Below are 17053 nucleotides of genomic sequence, written 5' to 3' on the forward strand. Positions count from 1 at the left end.
GCATTTGTCTTTTGTTGGCTTGAAGCCAGGCCATATTTAACTGAGTGTGACCAATCTCTGTGTGAAGTAACATGCCACAGGCCTCGCGCCGACTGCTTTTGTATTCAAATGAGGAAGTCTTAATACGGAGCATATGTGGCTCGGCGCTAAAGCTCGCTGTCCGTTTTGCTTTTTTTTTTTTAATTTAAAGGAAGTCTTTAGATGAAAAGCTCCTGGCGCCCTCCGTTGTGCCGCTCCCCTTTTTCTGGGCTTGGGAAGAGAAATATGGAAGCTTTGCGCTTTGATTCACATTTTTTGAACTCAGAGACGATTGTGAGCGTGGAAGTTTGATTCGCATGGCTCCAGACGGGATTCTTGTGGCGTTAGAAAGGAGGAGGGGGTGGCTGGATGGATGGATGGATGGATGGATGTAATAATACTCAAAACAAGAAAACAGCCAAATGTCATCTTTTTTTTTCTTATTTCGCCGAACCCCAAAAGGCCCGAGGGGGGTGAAACGCTTTCTGGCTCCATTTGTTTTTAACCGCCTTTGTTTGTTTTTCTGGCCATGAAACTAACCGCAGGATAAGAGTGGAAGCGGACATGTTGAGAATCCGTTGTTTGGTCTTGCTATTTGATTTGATTATGACCGTCATTTCCAGATGACAGAGCGCACCTGATTATAAGGCTCAACCCAGTACATTTTTAAAGCACAAAGCATTTTGTACATACATAAACCGCACCCGACTAACTAAATAAGTAAAATACCTACTGATGGGTTAAAAGTGATGGTTTGTTCCTGGTTCATCGCTTTTCAGGGTGTGAGAAGTGGGATGGTGAAATCAGCAGGAAGCCAGGTGTTGAACACAATACGTTATTTTAATCTTGTAGACAGCAGGCACATTGTGGGAGGTCGGTTGAGGAGAGACAGAGAGATAGACGCGCCGGGAGAGCATTTATATAATATATATGGAGATAGGATGTGACATCATGTAAAGGCAGGCAGGATATGACGGATCAGGAAGTCCAAGAAAAACAAAACGATGTTCGTGGAACGAATTACCTCAACACGTACATATATAGACTAACTAACTGATAAGAATAAGTGAAAATGAAATAATATTGGGTGTTTTTAGGATGTGTGTATATAACTACTTCTAACAAAGACACTATATTTTAAGTGCCTTTCAAAGCTCTCAAGGACACTTTACAGTGACAGACGAGCATAGGTACTATAATAAATAAAATGCAATCACAAAATAGAATACAACAAATAAAATACAATTCTAAATAGAAACAAGAGAAAGAGCTACACAGAAAATGCAATTTTAAATAGGCGCCTTTTGAGATGGGATTTGAAGGTGGCAAGAGAATCCATGTTACTACCAATGTTGGTTGGGAGGAATTGAGTTCCAGAGTTTGGTTGCAGAGCAGCTGAAAGCTCTGTCACCCATCGTGCTGAGACAGGCGATATAGTTAAATGCAAAAAGTACCGCCAAACTCTGTTTTGCTCCCGTTGCGTTAAAAAAATGAAATACAAATAGCGCATACATAAATATGTATATACTACAGTAAAGTCTCGTTATATCGATATCGGATATATCGATAGTCCCGGTTATATCGATACTATTTCTATGCACGCACGGAGAAAATTACATGCAAACAGGGTCGGATATATCGATAGTCCCGGTTATATCGATATTTTTTCGGACTCCCTTGAATATCGATATAACGAGACTTTACTGTATATTGATAAATGCAAAAAGGACCTCAAAACTCAGTTTTGCTCCAATTGCCTTTAAAAAAAAAAAACATGCTAAGGCTATGGTCTTATTTTACACCAGCAGTCCATTGATCTATTTGACCACGCCTGCATCCAATGACGCAGCGTGTGATGCGTATGGCCTGAATACAGTAAGAACACCCGTAACATTATTTTACTATATGTTAAGTGTTATTTCAGCTGTGGTGAAAGCGCCACATCAGAATCAGAATACCTTTATTCGTAATGCGTGTATCCGACACTGCGCTGCCTTGAATGCGGTGCGCCCTATGATCGGCAAAATAAGTTCTCAGTGCTTTTTCTCATGGAACAAAGCAAGTTCTCATTAAGATTTATCCCATTTATTTATTGACGAGCTGTCATCCCGCAGGAATTGGAGCGCGGCCTGATGGGTGATTTAGCGCCGTGCGATCGCATCGGTCCCGGCGGGTTTCTCCCGACATCTTCAGATGCTGCTCTGGCTTCAATTATACATGGCAACCAGATATTCCCGGGATAAGAGCATGAACATTGATTTGCGCCAGGAAAGATGATCTGTTTTATCCGCCGTTGCAAAAAGCGAGCCATGAGGAGAATTGACTTGAGGGACGCCGCCAATCATTGACAGTTTAACGCGGCTTTAACGTACGTTTATTGACGGCGAAGACAAGCGGCTCCCTCTTTGACCGTTATACGGCGGTACAGTTGACGGCACCGACTTTAGGGTCGTGGTAGGCGTATCCAATCCGCCGTTTCTCTTATGAGAAGTGAACGGACGTCGAGCCAGGCTGTCGCGCTTCACCGCCGCTCCAAATCCAAGATGGTCGCTGAGATTAGCGCTTTGTAGCCTGCGAGAAATTTCCACCAGTGCCCATTTCCTTCTTTTTCTTTTTTTTTCCATCATCAAGTACCAGTTTTGGTGCATTTTCCGCACTATAAGGCGCACCTAAAAGCCTTTGTTTTCCAAAAAGCTGACCATGCGCTTTATAATCCGGTGCGCGTTATAGTCCGGAAAATATGAAGAAAGTGGGAGTGAATGGAGTGCTCAGGAGTGAATAGACTTCTCACAAAGCACCGGATATATGGAAAAGGTTTTAAAATATATCATTCATTGAGGTGCGCCTTATAATGGGGTGCGTTTCATAGTCCGGAAAATACGGTAAAATACCTCAAAGAAAATTTGGGGAGTGAATGGAGTTGTCACAAAGCACCTTATATATCAGAATCAGAATCATCTTTATTGCCAAGTATGTAGGACACACAAGGAATTTGTTTCCGGTAGAACACGCTGCATGGAAAATGTTTACAAATATGTCATTCATTGAAGGTGCGCTTTATAATCTAGTGCGCCTTATAGTCCGGAAAATACGGTCATATACCTCAAAGAACATTTTGGGAGTAAATGGAGTTCTCAGAAAACACAGCATATATGGATAACGTTTGAAAATGTCATTCATTGAAGGTTCACGTTATAATCTGGTGCGCCTTATAGTCCGGAAAATACGGTAAAATACCTCGGAGAAAATTTTGGGAGTGAATGGAGTTCTCAGAAAGCGTCTTATATATGGAAAATGTTTTCAAATATGTCATTCATTGAGGGGTGCGCCTTATATACCGGTGCGGCCGACCGCTTGCGTACGTACAAGTCGGCCCGCCGCTGATCTCATCGTCACGGGAAAAAAAAACCAAATCTTTTATTTTGCTTCTTTGTGTTTTTCAGCCAAAAGCGAACTGGAAATGCAAGAGAAACAACTGGCGGACACCCAAAAGACGTAAGCCCCCTTTGATCTTTCTTTGGCCATCTTTCCCCGGCGGCTTCTTGGCCTTCTCTCCTGTCGGTCATTCCTCGTAGGACTCCATTCCACGGCTTGCGTAAGGTGCGCCTCTTGTGCGTCAAAGCACTGATTTGTCAGTACAGTGATACCTCAGCTTATGAACACTTTAGCTAACCAACTTTTCGCCTTATGAACATTAAATTCGCAAGAATATAATATCGGCATACCAAGTAGTTTTCGGCAAACGAACCTAACCACACAGAGCGGCGCAATGGCTGGCGGGGTTGTTTTCGGCGGTGGAACACCAAACCGCACGGTCGAACGGCGCCACGGTGGCTGGCGAACTACTTTTCCACACCCACTTTGTTTCAGTGCAGACGCGGTTTGCTATCGGGTGGCGTACCTTTGCTATTATGGGACAGAAAAAGACCCCACCGCAGGCTAGTGTTCAGCCGAAGACGACACAAAACAAAATGACGGTCGAGCAGAAGAAGGAGATCATCAAGAAACACGAACAAGGTGTGCATTTGTGTGACTTAGCGTCCCAGTACCAGTATGCTAAGTCCACCATTGCTACGTGTGGCTAAGGGTGTTTCTGTGTTGTCTAAGCAACGGTCTCAAACAATAAAAGAGGTTGAAAAACTTCTGTTGATTCGGATTAACGTAAAGCAGCTACCAAGGGACAGTGTGAGAGAGGGTATTATCGCCGAGAAAGCACGGCAACTTCACTTGGATATCATCAAGAGGCAACGACATCAACAACCATCACAAAGGTCAATAAAACGATTTTATTAGACAGTACAGTTTATTTCTTTAATTACAATACAATGTCACATTTATTATACCCAAAATAAGGTATATTTTGTGTAGTTTTAAGGCTTATTTAGTAAAAAATTCTTTTTTATGGTGACTTGAAAATGGATTATTCTCATTTTTAATGGTTTCCTATGGGAAATGAATATTTGGAAGACACACTTTTGGCCTTACACACACTTTCTGGGAGCCAAATCAGTTCGTAAGCTGAGGTATCTCTGTAAAGGCAACACGGGAAGATAATTCCAGACAAAAAGCGTCACGGCAGTTTTCACAGAGGAATATAATCTTGCCGCTTTTGTCAATATTTGGGGATTGGGTTCTGAGGAAGGTGCAGGCCGCGGTCCTGGGGGGCCTCGGTAGATGGGAGCCCCCCACACCCACGTGCGGTGTCTGCGTTGTTTATCTAAGCCGAGCGAGAGTAGACAGCCTCGGCTCCAGGTTTCTGTTGCGGCTGGCGAGGAATGCGTTCCACTCCAAACAAAGAGAACACAACCTGTCCGCCGTATTGATCCATTCGCCTTCTCAACACCTTGACGGTTCTGATGGATCGTCGGGGCAATGGAGGCCTATTCTCCAATGACCGTTAGCATCTAAACACGTGTCCATCAAGGTACCAGGTTATATGCTTACTCTGTATTGAATTCATTCGCTGCCATTTCGGAATTGTTTCGGGAATTGGTTTTTCTTTTGAGGCTGCAGATAAAGCGCTGGTCAGACCTCTGTCAATATTTTTTCCCTTCCACAAGTGGGCGGCAGCATTTGCCTTTTGTCCATGTTAGCGCTTTGTTACAACTTCAGCTGTTGTTAAAGCGCTCTATAAACCTATGCATGTATTGTATTTTGTACATACACCCCCATTTCAAGCTCAGATAACGACAGATCCATATAACTTAGGAATTAACGCTTTTTTATGAATATAATCAGAATCAGAATACCTTTATTCGTCCCGCAATGGGGAAATTTAATTATTTAATTCAAATAGTTCTGAAGAGGAAAGCGTAAATGGTTGCAATCGATTAAAGAAGTACTTGCGTATCAATTTGAGCCATCAGGAGCCCAATGTAGCATCCCAGAAAATGCACAAGATGGTGCCCGAGCTCCGTTGGAAATGGGCTGATTTGTCTGCTGGAAATTTGTATCAAATAGTAGTAGTCTTGGTGCAACACACAACGATTCACCATCGCGTTATTTATGTGTTTTCCTTCTAATTTCGCCATTAACACGCCGTTTTCAGACCAAACAAAGTACCCAAAATGCATTGTGTGTCGCTTTCTCGGTCAGGGGCGTTCCCTCTCTGACGTCATGGTAGGCATCGTCATCAACTTGAAAACAAGACTTCCTGAATATTCAGCGGCAAAATCTAGCTATATGCGGTGGAATCTTTGTAAAATATGCTCAGTAGAAGTCATTTGAAGTCATTTTACAAATTATGGACACAACTTGTCTGGCGGCGTCGGTTGTCTTTTAAGGTTGCGAAAATTAGAAAATCGTAAATTATGTTTTATTGGGACCTGGGAACGGATTATTCTCATTTTAATGGTTTTCTATGGGAAAATAATTTTTGAGATACACCCTTTTCTCCTTACACACTCTGTCTGGGAACCAATTCAGTTCTTTCTTCGCAATGACTGACTTGTTTTATCTCATGCTGTAATAGTTTTATCTGGATGTTCCTTTTTTCTTGTTTTTGTTTCTCTGTAACGTCTTCAGCTTCTTGGAGTTGAGCTCATCCTTCTCAGTCAAGCCTAAACCGGGAGAAAAGGAGGCATCACCGCACACTCTTTTCGGCCTTTGGCACGAGTTTTCCACGGATTTTAAAGAACAGTGGAAGAAGCACAACAAGCTGATGCTGAAGGAACGGTGAGTGACGCAAGCCCTTTCATTAGATTTTCACCTTTTGGCCTTTTGGTCCTCACAAGTTTTTCATTCTCAAGGCTTCTAGAAGGTCTATATGTGCATCTGGTAAAGTTTCAGAGAGGTCCTCACAAATTCACCCAAAATCATTTTTTGGTGTGTATTTTCATTTCGCTTGGATATACACACTTTTTACTGACTGTGTATGTTTCTGTGTGTGAGTGTGTGCGTTGTTAATGAGAGGGAAAAAGTTCATACCACAAAAGTAAAATGATATTTTGTCCCCATTCAGAAACCTCATTCCTGATGCTATTTCAGTGCAAGTCCACTTTTTATTTCTTTGTTTTTAAAAAGTTGAAGTGGGAAATGGGGTGACATTTAGTCTTCAAATGGAACACTAGTTGTTCTCTAAACTTATCAGCAACGGTGGTCCTCACTCCTTATCTGAAGTTATCCGGACCTCACAAAACCATTGAAACAGGAATGTGTGCGTGTGTGTGTGTGTGTGTGTGTGTGTGTGTGTGTGTGTGTGTGTGTGTGTGTGTGTGTGTGTGTGTGTGTGTGTGTGTGTGTGTGTGTGTGTGTGTGTGTGTGTGTGTGTGTGTGTGTGTATAGTGTCAAATCAAACCCTACCTACCTTTTCATTTGCATTTGGAAAGATGAAGCTTCATTTGGGGACTCATTTTTTTTTCACCGTCCTTCATTATACGCAAGTTTTCCAGAGTTGTTCCCAAGCTGAAGGTTGTGGCGCTCTCTGTGTAGATCCTATCGGGGTCCTTGGAATTCCTCGGGCCCTCGTAATGAAAGGAACGCACGCAGCATCCACTTCCATTGCCGTGATGGATCCACCGATAACAAAGCATGACAACAAAAAGCAAATTGGTCCATTATGCATCATGAAGATCGCACGCTGATACTCGTCCAAAAGGCCTCCGGAGTGAAAACCCGGCAGGAAAGGATAGAAACAAAATAGGAACGCGTCACCCACCCCTTTGACCTTTGGCCCTTGAGCTATCATGCGGCTTTCGCTGTGCGATGGCGGTCGCGCGGTTCTCGATGGTAATCTTCCCTCACGCGCACGAGGGGTTAAGTTATCGGCGCCCCTCTTCGTTGAGCGAACAATCCAATTTACGTCAATGCTCAACCAGTTGCGGGAATTTCGCTTTTGTTGAACTAAGCAAAAAAAAATAATCCGTTTTTTAAGGGTTGATCATTGCTAAATTCCGGTCATAATGACTTTATTCCGTGCTTAAATATAAGCACGGGTTATTTCTTATGGAACTGTGCTCTTAAAATTACTGTCTTTTGCGGTATATAAAGCGCACACAAAAGGCTAGATTTTTTTACCCTTATAATAATAATAATAATAATAATCTCATGTAGCTCATGTATTGTTTTTCTACTTTCATTCCTTTTATCACTTTGCTGCTGTGAAATGTAAATTTTTCCAGACTAATAAAGGCAAATCTAATCTAATAATAATAATAATAGTGTAGAGTTGCCTTATAGACCGGAAAATACAGTATTCTTCTATTCCTTTCGGCGTTTCCCGGAAAATACGGTATTAATATATTATATATGGAAAATATTTTTCATACATTTCATACATTTCACATCATTATTTGGGGGTGCACCTTATACAATGGAAAATATGGTATTAGTATATTATATTTGGACCAAAAAATCATTCGTGGAAGGTGCGCCTTATAGTCCGGTGCACCTTATCGATGCAAAAAGTTTGAAAATACACCGTTCATTGGGGGTGCGCCTTATACTCCGGAAAATATGGTACTGCTTTTGTATTGGAAAAGTTGTGACTGGGTTTTAATGGCAATTTTGTTTCTTCCGAAAATTCTGTCTGAATTTGACCAACTTCCACAAGCGTGCTGCAAAAATAATTTTTCTGTCTCTATTTGGTGCCTTTTATGTCTTAGGCTGAAAATGGCGGAGGAGTGTTTCAGACAAGCCAAGGAGAAAGCATCCTACAACGTCAAACCCAAACATGCCACTGGAATCGTACGTCTGCCTTTTTTTTTTTTTCTTTTTGTCTGAGTTCCGCCAGTCGATTCTGCTTTATCTCAAATAGTCTCATGAAACCCCCCCCACTCCCCCTCTCCAAAATAAAAGCATCTTTTCTCTATTCCGCAGAAAGCCAAGCTGGGCCAGAAGATGTAAAGAAGAGAAGGGTAACCTCCGCAAAAGTACAATCGGACGTGACGCATCACTCATTTTTACTCCAAAGTCTTTTTTTATTTTTGAAGATATCAATTGAATCGGATCGCAAGTTGGCCCATTTGAAGCGTATCGGGCGTGGAATGCTCGGCCCGCTTCTGGCAGCACTTATTGAGTTATTGCTTGCAGAAGACAAAGTCCATCCTTGGGGATTTGAAAACTGGATGCCAGAAAACGCTCGCTGCAAATTCACAGCAACACCGTAGCCATGCCTTCCATGGATTTATTATTTTTTAAGCCATATGTAGGGGATCTTTGTTTTTCCCTCAGTACAATATCACCGGCCACTTTCCAAGAAAAAACATTTTATTAGATAAAAAAGTGCCTTATCGTTGACAAGTGAGTGGCTGCGGACGACGTGGATTTTAAAAATGTGTCATTCCATATTTGCATTTAAAAGAAAAAAAACAACGGGGGCTAAAAGGTGTATTGCCTTTTATTTTGGTAGGCACGTTTTTAGCACTTCCTTTGCTGCATTTGCTCATCCATCCCTCCCGCCACCGTGACGAGATATCAAGCTAAAAATCGCTCGCTATTTTTTAAATTCTCATGAGAAACCATTTTTGTTGTTTGTTGCTTACAGAGAAATGTGCTCACGTGACATTTTTGGGGGGAGGGACATGTCATGTGACCCTGCAAAAGATAATAGATATATATATATATATACTATATTTATTGAATAAAATAATTTACATTCATTTTATATTTTGGTGGATCTTTCCTGCTTCCCCTATTTGCAATGAAATCATAAAATAGAATTTATAGGAATAGAATATATTTTCACATATGCGCACTTCGAAAACATGTTTGTATCGTATCATATAAAGCATTGCACCTGAAGTACACATGCAGCATTCCACGCGTGTTGTCACGCGTGTTGTTTTGTACAAGAACAAATGCGCTTTTCTCCACACAAAATGGAGGTTTTTGGATGGGGGAGGGGTTGACCTTAAAGCATTTTCATCAGCGTTAATACAGAACTTTACCAAGAGAAGGACGGTGAAGGGGGCGTGTGGGGCGGTCATAGCATGCCAACCATATTTGAATCCATTTGAGTTTTGGTACCATTTCCTCCTCAATTCTCATGAGCGGAATTATTATTATTTTGTATTTTTGTAGTTCAGTGAACCTCCGTTGATCGCGGTAAATGGGGACCAGAGTGATCTTAAAGGACAACCGACGTCTCCGGACGAGTTGTGTCCATAATTTGTAAAATCACTTCAAATGACTTCTACTGAGCGTATTTTACAAAGATTCCAGCGCATATAGCTACATTTTACATTTTAAGACTCGCGCTGAATATTCCGGAAGTCTTGTTTTTGAGTTGGTGACGAGTCCTCACGTTACGTCACTAAAGGAACGCCCCTGACCGAAAAAAGGACACATTGTAGCAGGCCTTCCATCACGTCAATGCATTTTGCTGTACTTTGGTCCGAAAACGTCGTGTAGGACCAAAAAGAGGCAGAAGAGGGCGACAAAGCTCCATGTAAGGAATTAATCAGCCTGTGGAAACGGGCTGACTAATTCCTTACACGGAGCTTTGTCGCCCTCTTCTGCCTTTTTTGGGTGCGACATTTCCCACCCCTGATGCCTCAAAATGACACAGAATAAGTTCTTGAATCGATTGCAAACATGTGTGCTTTCTTCTTCAGAACTATTTGAATCCTATTCATTACGGGATGAGTAACAAGAAAGTATATTCTCCGAATTTGAAGCCATTGTTTTGATTCTGGAGCTAGGCATGACGTCTTGGCGTGACGTCACGAACTGGGGGCGGGACCTTCTGAAACGGACCACTTCCGGGTTCATATTTTGGACACTAATTTATTTTTATTGGTGTTTTTTTGCATTTGACTAAAAATATCATAGTGCGTGTTTTGGCTATTTTAGATGCTATCAAATGTTTTTCTGATGTCAGTTAAGAAACGAAAAAGTGATGTCGGTTGTCCTTTAAAGCATTTCCATCAGCGTTAATGCTGGACTTTACCAAGGAAAAACCTTTTCACAGTTTGTCTTTTTTTTTTTTTTTTTTTTTTTTTTTTTTTTTTTTTTTTTGCTTTTAGGCCCCCGTCCGTCCGTCCCTCCCGGTCCTGGCAGCAAAAAAACAAAAAAAAACAACCCAATATCAGGTCCAGATCGAAACCTAACAGTCTCTTAACACGTCCTCGAGTCTGTGATTGAATCCTTCTGTTTCATGAAGTTCCAAGCAAAGAGAAAGCGGCTTTATTTTTTTTTTTTAGTATTGTGTATTTTTCATTGATTTTCCAGTTTTGTCCGCCATCTTTCACAGCTTCCCGTGTCCGCTCACGTCCACAGACATGCAGCGACACTGTTTGACCCTCTGCACTTTGCGATGGCGGAAAGGCGGCTGCAGGTCGGGGCAATCCAGCTGCACGGTGAGCTGCGTGACGCGATGCGGTCGGCAAAAGGAGCACGACTGAAAGGGCTCCTGGTCCTTATTGCGGCCTTGGCGTCCTTGTCCTCGATTCCCCGTATGCCGGGGGATGTAGAAGGAGTTGCACTGGCCGTAGCAGAAGCGGTTGACCAGCGTGCGGCTGCGGCAGCCTTCCCGGCTGACGGTTTGGCGCAGCGGTTGACTTTTGCACCAGTCCCTGCGCAGGTAGCGCCGTTCGGTCACCACCAAGGCCTCGCGGCCCGACGACAGCACTTGGGCTTTGCTTTGGACCAGCTGCTGCCGCTGCCGCTGGCGCTCGGACGACAGGTTGCCTTTGCTCTTGGACGGCGACGGGACGGAGCCCTGCGGACGGGATTGTTGGCCTTGCGCCGCGCCGCAGATGGCTCCGGCCAGGATGACTGCGATGCTTATTCTCCACAGCATTCTAAAGTGGGCCTGAGGAACAAAACACGGTCAGAAAGCATTCAGCGCACATTCCGCCATTGACGAATTTCGCCTTTTTCTTTCTTAACTCATTCACTGCCATTCCACAGTTTATTTGGGTTTTCGTTTTTCTTGCCTGGGGTGCCGGGCAGACCTCTGGCGCTTTGTTACAGCTTCAGCTAGCTTAAAAGGTTTTTTTTTCTGTGGCAAAAGCCCCCCCCCCCACCCCCAAATGATGCACTTCCACGCGCATAACGAGAAGGGGAAGTTTGATTTTTGATGGAATTGCCGGACAAAATAATTGCTCATCATTTGTTAGCTTTAGCGGTGAACTATAATATGTAAAGCAACATTGGACAAGCCCATCTGCACGCCATTAAGGGAGAGGAAGACTGGACCCCCGTATCACCCCCCCGTTCTGATTGCGGTTTGAAATGTGCTCTGCCAATGACCTGCCTGCCGCCTGGGCCGTCGTCCTCACGTCGTAAAAGGAAGAATTGATCCCATGTTTGGAGCATCACTCAAGCATCTTTTGGGCAGATGTTCCCCAAAACGGACCCACAAAGCGTCCGAAGGCCACCGTGCGCTTCCAACATCTCCCACTTGCTCTCTGCCACCGGCGAGCAATTCGGAAGGGAAACCTTCAGGTCAGCCACTTTTTTCAATGTCACTCATTTACTGACATTCCTGAATTTAGTCGGGAATTGGAAGGTGTGACGTGGAGCGCCATTCTCCAATTTGTTTTTTTTCCTTGCGGAGGGTGCCGATAAAGCGCTGGTCAGACCTCTGGCAATGGTTTCCCCTTCCGCAAGGGGGCAGCATTTGCCTTTTTGTCCATGCTGATCAGGTCAATTGTGTGCAGGAGATGACGGATGGGCGCTTGCTTGGGGTCTGCAGCCCAACTTCCTGTCTCCATGCCCCGCCCCCACCACCCAAAAAAACGGTTTGCTAATGCTAGTCCTGACAAGCGCTACTCATCAATCTTGCGGTTGGACAGTCTGAGGCTTTGCAAAGGGAGGGGGAACCGTTGTGAGTTGCAGCGGTTAGCGGTCTGAGTACGGAGACACTAGGAAGGGGGACTGAGGTTTGGGGTCTCTCCCCGCAACTTTATTTTGTCATTTTTGCCCTCGACATTCCCCGTTCTGTCACTCGCGCTAATCATTCCAGAGTCCCGCCGGCGGAAGGAGACTGCGGTCGAAAAAGCTCGAACGCGGCCGACTTCTCCGTCTGCCTCAGGCTAATATCGCCCACGTGAACATTTCGGCGACTGCAGCGCGACCGCAAATTCTCTTTTTTTTGGGGGGGAGGGGGGGCGCTTGACTGAAGTGTGGCAGACCTTGCTTCCAAAATTCAGGCCACTAATGAAATTACAAATAGCAGAAGCAAATACCGGGGAAAGAACAACCATTAGGCTTTGCTGCGTTTTTATTTTCCACCTTTAAAATAAAATAGCATCGGCATGCGCTAACGGCTAATTGCGCTGTCATCAATGGCGACTCCGTCTACGGGACAAGCGACACCATTTTTCTGTTTCCTAAGTGACATCAGAAAAATGTTTTATAGCACCTAAAATAGCCAAAACACGCAGGCTGATATTTTTAGTCAAATGCAAAACACCAATAAAAATGTCCCAAAACTGCCACAAAATGAGCTCGGGAAATGAGGAGATTCAGAAAGCCCCGCCCCCTTGTTCGTGATGTCACGCCAGGATACTTCTTCACAAACTGCCTTGCTCCAGAATCAAAACAATGGCGTTTATTATTATTTGGAACGGGTTAAGGTCGAAAATTCAGGTTTGGCTATATTTATTAGGTGTACATTTTATTTTATGTTTAACTTTTGTAAAGTGTCTTTGAGTATGATGAAAAGCACTTTCAAATAACATTTATTATTATTATTATTATTATTATTATTATTATTATTATCCGGAATGGATTATGGTTGAAAACCCAGGTTGGACTATATTCAACAGGTGTACATTTTATTTTATTTTTAATATGAAAAGTGCTTTCAAATGTATTATTATCTGGAATGGATTATGGTCTAAAACAGAAATTTGACTATATTTATCAGGTGGACATTCTACTTTGTTTTTAACTTTTGTAAAGTGTTTAAGCAAGATGAAAATCACTTTCAAATTACATTTATTATTATTATTATTATCTGGAATGGATTATGATTGAAAACCCAAGTTAGACTATATTCATCAGATGTACATTTTATTTTTAACTTTTGTAAAGTAGCTGCAAATATGATGAAAAGCGCTTTCAAATTACATGTACAGTAAAGTCTGGTTATATGGATAGTACTGCTTATTACGATACTATTTCTATGAACGCAAGGAGAAAATTTACATGCCGCAGGATCGGATATATCGATAGTCCGGTTAGATCGATATTTCTTCCGACTCCCGAGAATATCCATATAACGAGACTTTACTCTATTATTATTATTATTATCCAGTTTAGACTATATTTGTCAGGTGTACATTTTATTTTATTTGTAACTTTTGTAAAGTGTCTGTGAATATGATGAAAAGCGCTTTGAAAGGTATTATTACTATTAGTATTATCATTATTATTATTATCTGGAGCGGATTATGGTTGAAAAAACTGTACAGTATTTCTTTCTTTTTTTAGCTTGCGAGTTGAACTGAGCTTGGCTCGCTCGGCTTGGTCAAAGTGTGAAAGCGGCGGCGTGGCTAGTCGGAGGTTGCCGTTTAGTCCCCGCCATCCATCTTGATCATGGCGGTCAGATCTGGAGCTTTTTCCCTCCCTGTCAAGTCAGCGAGTCGAGCGCGAGAAAACGCCAAACATAACGAATGACGCCAATTAGCGATACTTCTCCCTTTCCAGTGTTCAATCGAGACGGGGGGGGGGGGGCTACTTAATGCCGCTTTTTGAAGCTTCGGTTGATGTTGGCTTTGGTCCAAAAGCCACAAATGGAAACGTTGCCTTGATTTGATTGCCTTTAGCGTCATTTCATTGATCAAGCTAATTAGTCCATCAATGCCTGCTTGATTGGTTTGGACATTTTGGGACGGCACAAAATGCTCGGTTCGGATGAGATGTGCTGCAAGATCTGACCTGTTCACCTTTTAGTCATCTAAAAAGAAAATACAACTATGCTATACAAATGCAATGTAGCTGGCTAGCTAGCTGGTTATAGCCGGCTATCTGTCTAGCTTGCTAGCTATGTAGCTGGCTATCTATTAGACATATGGCTATCTAGCTAGTTGGCTAGCTGTATAGCTGGCTATCTATTAGCTATCTGTTAGCTGGCTGGCTAGCTTTCAAACAGTTTGTAAAAATTGTGAAAATATACCATTTATTTATTGGGGCTACACCGGAAAATATGGTTATAATCTCAACCCGATTTTTTTTTTGTGGGCCTAATGATGCTAACAGATTTCCTGAGGCTAATTTAAGATAGCATAAGGCGCTGACTGCTTTTCAACCAAAATGGCAGACTTTTGTGTATCTTCCAAATTTTTAACGTAGTGGACTTGGCTCCCAAATTTCATGTTGCTCCACGAAACAGGCTTTTTTTCTCTATTTTTTTAAATAAATGACTTTTCCTTATCATTTAACTCATTCACTGCCAGACGATGTGCAAAAATGTGTCCGCTCCAGTGCCAGGGTTTTTGTCATTCTCACTCCAATTCCAAGACCCGCAGAATATTGAGTTTTAGGACGACATAAACATTCAATACAGCACAGGAAACCTTAGACTCTCTTCTTGTATCATTAAAGAAAGTGTTTATTGCTAAATGATATGAGTCTGGAGTTATATGAGCTTGAAATGAGGGCGACGCTCCAAAATACAATACATATTGTTTTATACAACGCTTTAACAACAGCTGAAGTTGGAACAAAGCGCTAACATGGAAATAAAGGAAAATGCTGCGCCCTTATGGAAAAAAAAAACATTGTCAGAGGCCATGGCCAGCGCTATATTAGCACCCAAGCATGAAAAACGAACAAATTCGAGAATGGCGCTCTATGTCATATTTTCAATTCCCGAATACATTCGTGAATGGCAGTGAATGAGTTAAAAATTTCAACCCGAATTTTTCCCTTAAAAAAAGGCCCAATTTCGGCATTAAATCTCAATTCGACGTGGCCGACTTGAATCCAACAAGCAATTAAAGGACTCCTTCTGCGTATTATTTCGATGCGAATGGTACCTCTCAGCGTGGCAGTAAAAGTGTGAAGGATGCGAGATCCGGGCAGGTCATTCCCCCATCGGCGGTCCTTCTGTCCGCTTCCAGGCTGCGGTTTCCATGACGACAAAGCCCGGCCAGATACCCCCAAAAGGCTTGCTTACACACCCTCTTGTCAAAGGCTCAAATTGGTGAAAACAAGCAGTCGTCCGTCTGTCATATTGTCGTCGTTCAAACGGCGACTCCGGTGCAGTCAAAGCATCTCACGGATATCAGCGTGAAGCGTGAAGCGTGTGTGTGTGTGTGTGTCGTGAGACTGCCAGTGTTCCACTGAGTGTCAATCCTTTGGACTTACTTTGAATCCCCAGCAGCCCCTTCCCTCCTCAAGAATGGGAGGCTTTTTTTTTCCTATTGGCCCCTGCGCTCATTGTATGATTCAAGCAGCCTTTTTTTTTTAATCTTGGAACCCCCCCCCCCCCCGATATGGACTGACAGCTTGTAATCACAATATTTTTTTTGTTCCTTATACTTGTGCGTATGCAGTCTAGATGATGCGTCGTAGCTTGACTTTGTTTGCCGGAAAATTTTACATGGCACTTAAAGGACAACCGACACCTCGCGTCCATAATTTGTAAAAATGATTTCAAATGACTTCTACTGGGCGCATTTGACAAAGATTCCAGCGCATATAGCTAGATTTTACCTTTTAAGACTCACGCTGAATATTCCGGAAGTCTTGTTTTTAAGTTGATGAGGATCCCAGAGTGACATCAGAGTGACACCGAGAAAGTGACACGCAATGCATTTTGGGTACTTTTTTTGGTCTGAAAACGTGTTGATAGCGAAATTCGAAGGCAAACTACATAATGTGATGGTGAATGGTTGTGTGTCACAACCAATTGCTATACCACGCAGAAAGAAGGTGTAAGTTGACACAAATTCCCAGCAGACAAATCAGCCCATTTCCAACGGAGCTTGGGCGCCATCTTTGGATGCGCGACATTGGAGTACAGACGCCTCAAAATGATACGGAAGGACTTCTTTAATCGATTGCAAACATTTATGCTTTCCTCTTCGGAACTGTTTGAGTCATATTCATAACTGAATAAGTAACAAGAAAGCATCTTTTTCCAAATCTGAACTCTCTGAAGCCATTGTTTTGATTCTGGAGCAAGGCAGTTTGTGAAGGAGTATCCTGTCGTGACGTCACGAATAAGGGGGCGGGACTTTCTGAATCTGACCAGTTCCGAGCTCATTTTGTGGCAGTTTTGGGACACTTGAAGTCATTTTTATTGATGTTTTGCAATTGACTAAAAATATCATGCTGTGTATTTTGGGTATTTTAGATGCTATAAAACGCTTTTCTGATATCAGTCAGGAAACAAAAACATGGTGTCGGTTGTCCTTTACATGTTAAATTTTGTATGGAAAGTGCTCAACTATATAGAGAACAACCAGCACTTTATACAGAATGCTGTACACAGAACAAAAATAATGTTGACCGTAAATTAATAATTAATAATCAGCCACTAAAAAAACACACGCAAAAATTACGGACAAAATAAAAACCAAAAAAATAATCCATTGTGTCAAACAAAAAAACTCACATTCCCTTAAAAAGAGCAAAAAAAGTC

At 42.5% G+C, this 17053-nt stretch overlaps 2 protein-coding genes across 2 annotated transcripts in view; one reads left to right on the top strand and one right to left on the bottom strand.

The window, feature by feature from the left end:
• Positions 1 to 9121, top strand: part of fmn2a (formin 2a) — a 41207-nt gene extending 32086 nt beyond the window's left edge. The window contains 4 exon segments of the mRNA XM_089012757.1: positions 3462 to 3513; positions 6043 to 6192; positions 8121 to 8202; positions 8335 to 9121. Coding sequence (XP_088868883.1) covers positions 3462 to 3513; positions 6043 to 6192; positions 8121 to 8202; positions 8335 to 8361 — 311 coding nt within the window. The 3' untranslated portion in view covers positions 8362 to 9121.
• Positions 9122 to 10426: 1305 nt separating this feature from the next.
• On the bottom strand, positions 10427 to 15869 carry grem2a (gremlin 2, DAN family BMP antagonist a). Its single transcript, XM_089012801.1, has 2 exons — positions 15444 to 15869; positions 10427 to 11269 (listed from the first exon to the last, which is right to left on the bottom strand). Exon 2 carries the CDS (start codon positions 11255 to 11257, stop codon positions 10703 to 10705), a length of 555 nt encoding a protein of 184 aa, XP_088868927.1. The 5' UTR covers positions 11258 to 11269; positions 15444 to 15869; the 3' UTR covers positions 10427 to 10702.
• Positions 15870 to 17053: the final 1184 nt, after the last annotated feature.

This window comes from Hippocampus bargibanti, linkage group LG13 (genome assembly GCF_051943395.1).
Source record: "Hippocampus bargibanti isolate YZ-2025 linkage group LG13, ASM5194339v1, whole genome shotgun sequence".
NCBI classification, from domain to species: domain Eukaryota; kingdom Metazoa; phylum Chordata; class Actinopteri; order Syngnathiformes; family Syngnathidae; genus Hippocampus; species Hippocampus bargibanti.

Excerpts from the sequence above, each read along its gene's own strand:
- grem2a (XM_089012801.1), bottom strand. The coding sequence starts at position 11,257 with ATGCTGTGGAGAATAAGCATCGCAGTCATCCTGGCCGGAGCCATCTGC.